Source organism: Numenius arquata, chromosome Z, assembly GCF_964106895.1.
Source record: "Numenius arquata chromosome Z, bNumArq3.hap1.1, whole genome shotgun sequence".
Taxonomy (NCBI): Eukaryota; Metazoa; Chordata; class Aves; order Charadriiformes; family Scolopacidae; genus Numenius; species Numenius arquata.
In genome coordinates, this window is record NC_133616.1 from 52681131 (window position 1) to 52687130 (window position 6000).

Here is a 6000-nt window from a genome sequence, read left to right on the forward strand (position 1 = left end):
ATCTCATACACCTCCAAGTTGATTCCCCTCCATTGGCACTTACCTGACTTCCAAGGAAGCAAAGACATGCCCAGGTTGCAGTTATACTAAAATAAATCTCAAAGTGAGCACCTGTTTGACACTTTAATGTGTCACATTTTTCTGGATTTTGACTTGAGGTGTTTGCTTACCTGAGAGTAACCAATTCTAGTAACCAGTGAATTCGAACTTGTTCAATGCCACCATGTGGAACAGAAGAAATGTAGGCAAGATTCATCTCTTGGTCTTTGCTCAGGTCAAACAGGTCAGCACGGTTGTGAGGTAAAGGAGGGCTTCAGGATAGGAGGGACAGAAAAGAAACAACACATTGCAACATTAACTGGCAGCTCCACTGGGTATCCGAAGATCACTATGCAAAGTCCCCATATCACCTCCAAGACCCTCCCCAGCATGACAAGCACTGTCATGAGTGACAGTGAGATGAAAGCAAAATGGAGTTGCAGGTTATTTGGGGCTAACTGGCTACACATGTTGTCTGGCAAAGCAGAACACAACTTGGGCGCATCTCACAGCCATGCTCAAAGGAAAGGATTACACGCAGTCATTGCTGCACAGATAGCAACCTCAGGTAGCACTGGCCTGAAGAAGAGCAGATGACAATGGCAGTCATCTTGTCTCTGAGTAACTAATCATAAGGGAACTCAGTATCTTTTAGGCTTTGCAATGGAAGTCAGGCTTGCTGAGGTTTGTACTAAGACAAATATGGGTTTGATCTTCCTAATGACGTCCATGCAATGACACCAATTCTTGCTCTGCTGTGGAAGCTACACTTGTTAGAAGCAGAATTACACCCTGAGCCTCCACATTCTTCAGCCATGTTCAGCTCACCCCTAAGCATAAGGAAGCACGGGAGTATGCAGCTTGAGGCTTCTATGTTTGATACTGCAAGCAATTTAACCTGCTTACAGCTATACAGCAATGATAATGGCTTCAGTGTCTACTTATTCCACTGAAATTAGCATAACACTCAGGCAAATTTCTTCTGCCTCTATCTCCACAGTTAAATAGCTGGAAGACGGAGGAAGATCTCACCCCTACCTTCCACAAGTCAAAAACTGAGAACAGTTCACTGGATTTGGGCATCCTTATAGACTTTCATTAAGCCTCCTTACCAGGAGGCAATGTGCAAATCCAGAGTGTTAAAGCGTTTGTATTATAAGAAAGATAAACCATCATTGTCCTGAAGGTTTGGTAAAATATTTCCACACCTCTTCACATTGCAAAGAGAGATGACTTGTGCTCTAACTACAGACTGTATATTAATTGCGTAAGTGAAAAACTAATATAGTTTATGCTTTGCCTACTGTGATCTGTCTTGTGGGTGGATCAGCTCTGTGCTGACCGTAACTATGCTGGGAAGAGTCACACTGTCATCCTCTCCTCCTCTGTACCCCTCCAAATACTCATCCCATCTCCAAGGATGCAACTGAATGAACCCGCTACTGTATAACCATCTGCGCACAATGGGGGAAAAGCCTAACCCAACTTGGACAAGCACTTGGTGCAACTTTTGTCTTAGCTAAGACACTGCCTATCTAATACCCTGCATCCTTATGTGAAAGTGCAAGCCTCGACACAGATTACATCCTTGTAGTGCTTCGTACATATCTGCTAGCACACGTGAGCCCCTCTTTGCCACTTCACCAGTATACAAGGCACTTAAAAATCATCTCCCTGAGATTCCTTCAAGTCACACAAGTGACACTGAGAAGTTACCAATTCCATGCTTACTGAAAATTTATCAGTGATATGGGTCTTTTTAATTGTTCCAGTGAATAATATTCACTGTCGTTTTTTGAAGGAGTGATTTACTACTGCTCTGAGATTCAAACCTGCTTCAGTTCAAGCAGTGGCAAAGATTGAAGTCAAGGCACAAAGCATGCACATATTTTTATTTAGTCCATGCCGAATAAACACTCTGAAATTCACACTCTGCTAGAAAGAAGTCTAGCAGAACCATGATGAGCACCAGAAGAAAGCTGGCGGAACAGTGAGTATTGTTAGTATGAGTATCTGTCTTTTCCTGTTCTGAGTGGAAAGTGCCCATCCAAGAGAACATCAAGCCTTGCAGTCTCCCAGGCTTTATCTACTGCTGATTTGCCCAACTGTCTGAAACTGTAATGTAGAAAAGAAACTTTAACAACTGGAACACAGTTCTGTCACAGTGTGAGCTTTCAAGGGAGCTGAGATTCTACAACTTCAGCAATACCAGTGTTGGCCAGGTGTTGTAACTGAACAGCTGCTGACACATAGAGAGCCTCTGCCGCTGCTGCTCTGCCTTCCCCCACATGCTTTTCATGTTCGCAGCTTTCCAAAGTTTCTTTCATACAATTAAAATCATGGACATTTTTTAGGCTGTGGTTTAAATGGACAAAACATACTGGTTTTTAAGGAAGTTTTTCATTAATGTTTCCTAACACTGCAAGCAAAAATTAAAACAAAAAATGAAACAGCAAAGGAAAAAAATACCTAGAAAGCCCAAACATTTCTCTTCATCAGAATGTGTTTTAAGTCCTGTTCTGTTTTCCCACTGACATGGAAAACTAGTGGAAAATTTTTCAAGTTTTGTCTTAGATTGCCTTTAAGCATTATACGAAAAAAGTGCACAAATCACTTTTTGTCCAAAGCACACGCTGCTGATTCCATCCCTGTTGCAAATCTTTTTCCGACAAGTGTTATTTAATCCACTGTACACCTAAATGAAGGAGGTCATAATCAGTTTAGAGTAAGATAGGAACATGGCTGAGGAAGATACTGTGTCCTGCTTTTGAGCCTGCTAGAAGCCTTCACGTATCTCACAAAACTTGAAGGCTGTTCAAGCCCCGTTAGCTCAGCAAGACTGGGCTTCCTCTGAGCAGCAAAGCGCTACCAGGATACGAAGCAGTGGAGCTGGGATTTATGCATGGTCCCATCCAGCCCCCTGACTTAGATCAACCAGGCTCACTGGCTGCATCAGGAAGATGATGCATGTTGAAAGCGTCTTGCAAATAGAAGCAAACTCCTAGAGCTGACAGGCAGGGAAGCTTTGCCTGGGCCCATTTAGGGACAGCGACAACGGAAACACTGAAAAGTAAAGGGAATGAGCTCTGAGCATCAACATCTGTGCTGTGCTGGGGAAGAGGAAGAACTCCACATGTGCGAGGACCCTGGACACAAGCCAGAGAGGGGATGTGGACTGGCCCTGTCTTGTGATCCACTTTGTTCATATTAACCAGCCACGTCCCACCACCAGCTCCACGCAAGTAACACGCACCAGGCTGAGGAGCAAAGGGCAGCAAGGTGTCGCGCCCTCTGATCCCACAGCAGTCGGCCCGGAAAGGCCTAGGTTCCTCCAGCAAAGTTTCCTCACCCCCCTGGGGATCCTCTCCCTGAGGAGGGCCAGAGGAGGCCGGCTCCCACACCGGCTACTCTGGCCGGCGGTGCGCGGCCTGCCGCCGGCCGCAGGCCTCTGCGCGCTTACCAGAAGCCAGTGCTCCTCCAGAAGTGCTCCAGGGGCCGCTGGGCCCGCCCGACGTCCACCTCCACCACGCAGGCGGCCGAGCCCGCGCCCAGCTGCAGGGCCAGCCAGAGCAGCAGCCCCATGGCGGCAGGGGGAGCCGGGCCCGGCCCAGACGCACCGGCGCCCGTTACCGACGCGCCACAGACGCGACGCCGGGCGCCCGCCCACGGGGCCACGGAAGGTGGCGGCGCCCGCCCCCAAGGGCTCCCGCCTGCTCTGTGGTGAGCGTGTTTAGGCCGCTTGAGGAAGCGCGGCCGAGGTGGCTGGGCCCTGGTGCGGTTAGAGCTGTTGCATCTCTCCGACACACCGCACGAGGGCAGTGTAGCCGCGTCCCGGCGCTCCGTGCTGACAAACCACCGTAGGAAAGCGGTGTTGGGATGTGGTGGTGGGAACAGCCTTTCCCTTAAGAACGCCTTAGCAGAATCGAAAGGACATCCAGGTTTTCAGCCTGAACACATCTATTGATCTCAGTACGGCAAAAAGCTTGACATGCACTTTATAACAGAAAGGCTGTAGATTGACTTCCCGGGTGTTTATTTCTTACGACGTGTGTCAGGATGGGGTTTTTCCATGGTTGTGGGACTCTTTCTCTGGATCGCTCACTTTTATGTATTGTACTGCCCTCGGGAATCTCATCCAGCCTTGCCAACTGGAAGGACAATGTGGGGAATTGGGCCTCCCTTCCACATCCCCAAATACCGTGGTGGCATCTCGTTTTGTGTTTCACTGAATTTCACTGAATTTTTTTTAGAGTTGGAAGGGACCGTATAGATCATCTAGTCCAACTCCTCTGCTGAAGCAGGATTGCTTAGAGAATGCTACTCAGGACTGTATCCAGGCGGGTCTTGAAAATCTCCAAAGATTAGATCTGTTCATTAGATCTGATTAAGTGTGTGGATGGGGTACTCCTACTCTGATTTCCAACAGGGGCTTTGGATTTAGCAGGGGAAATCAGGGGGTTTCCGTCTAACAGTGCTCACTCCAGGGAAACTGGAAGGAGCCGTCAGGGGAAAGAGCTGGGCTGCAGATGGTCTCCAACAAGAGAATGAAGTGACAACTGTGTTCACGGGAATCAAGGCTACCGGTCTAAGTAGAGCAACAAAAATCTGCCGCCCCAAAAGCTCTGGTATTTCAGCCCCTTTCACCAAGGCAGTTGTGCCAGAACTAGCAGAAGGGAAGTCTGACAGACTCCTCAGCTCAGAAATATTGTAACCAGGAAAAGGCTCTGCACAGGTAAGTTTATGCCATGTGTAATCCTGCCTGAGCCAGGAGGTTCCCTGTCTCAAAGTAGTGGCAAACTGGGCCCTATCTCTAAGAATTTGCAAAGTGGCTTGGTTCTGATTGCTAATATGTTATTCCTCTGTTTGCAGCTTTGTCTGTCTCTTGAGGCCCTCAAGTGGGACTTGTTGTGAGCATCCAAGGCTCACAGACAAAATTCAGGCAACAGCATTACATGCTGGAGGCTCAGGTAGGAATGGTGATCTGGCAATGTGACTTGATTCTGGCAAGGGTGACTTCCCTAAATTCCCCAGGGCTCCATATGCTGTGGCTCAGCTCCAGTACTCCGCTGCATTGGAAGAGCAGCAATGTCCAACCTGAGTTCTAGTGAGGTTTCCATGCAGGATATTTAAGCGATTGCCTTCATCCTTACAGGAAATGCCAGTTTGGCAACCAGGGCTTCTGCAGGGGGATACTTGTTTCCTCCAAACTCTCTGTTTACTGGGAAGACCTGAGAAAGTTATTAAACTGGAAGTGCCAACTCAAGTGGGGTCTGACAACCAGGGGCCAATAGGCAGGGAAGTCAACCCTGTGCTGCTAGCTGCACCCTGAGCTGGGACAACAACTGTCTTTGGGGTGAGTGCTGCTACCTGGGCTTCAGTGAAGGCTGCAGGCATTTTGCCATCTGGAAGGACGGTGCATGGAGGGAAGGACCTCACTGATGTTGCCTCTCTTGTTGGCTTCTCCTCCAGAAGGATAGGCTGGAGGAGATGAACACCTGACTATGCACCAAACGTCGCACTTTGGTTTGTTGCTTATTAACAGCAATGCTGCACCTCACTGTCCTTAAGCGTGGAGGGTTCATTGCAGGGCAAGCATAGATACCAGCACCTCCAGCACCTAGCTGCAATGGGCACAGAAGCTATCCTTTGCAGAGGAGCCAAAAGCTCAGTCCCTAAACAAAGACCTACCAGCAAATTTCAGCAAAAATGTATTTTCAAGGGAGAAACCCCATGGTTTCCTACCACAGACTTTCCCCATTGGCATCAGGAAGGCTTGAGCTCTTGAGGCCTCCCTGACTTTCCCTCAGAGACTGCCATAACAGAGCTGTTGTGTTTCAGCTTGGCTGATTTCAAAGTCACATCTGGAAGACAAAGTGTCAAACTACGTTCATTTGACCAGGAAAGCTTGCCCCTTCTCAGACACAATATCAGGCATGTTGTAGAAAGTCCTGAAACACAACA

General features: G+C 48.2%; 1 protein-coding gene across 1 annotated transcript in view; it reads right to left on the reverse strand.

Moving 5' to 3' along the window:
- Positions 1-3621, reverse strand: part of IDUA (alpha-L-iduronidase) — a 45451-nt gene extending 41830 nt beyond the window's left edge. The window contains exons 1-2 of the mRNA XM_074166574.1: positions 3500-3621; positions 171-311 (exon numbers count right to left, since the gene is read on the reverse strand). Of these exons, the coding sequence (XP_074022675.1) occupies positions 171-311; positions 3500-3621 (263 nt within the window). The remainder of the gene's footprint in view (positions 1-170; positions 312-3499) is intronic.
- Positions 3622-6000: the final 2379 nt, after the last annotated feature.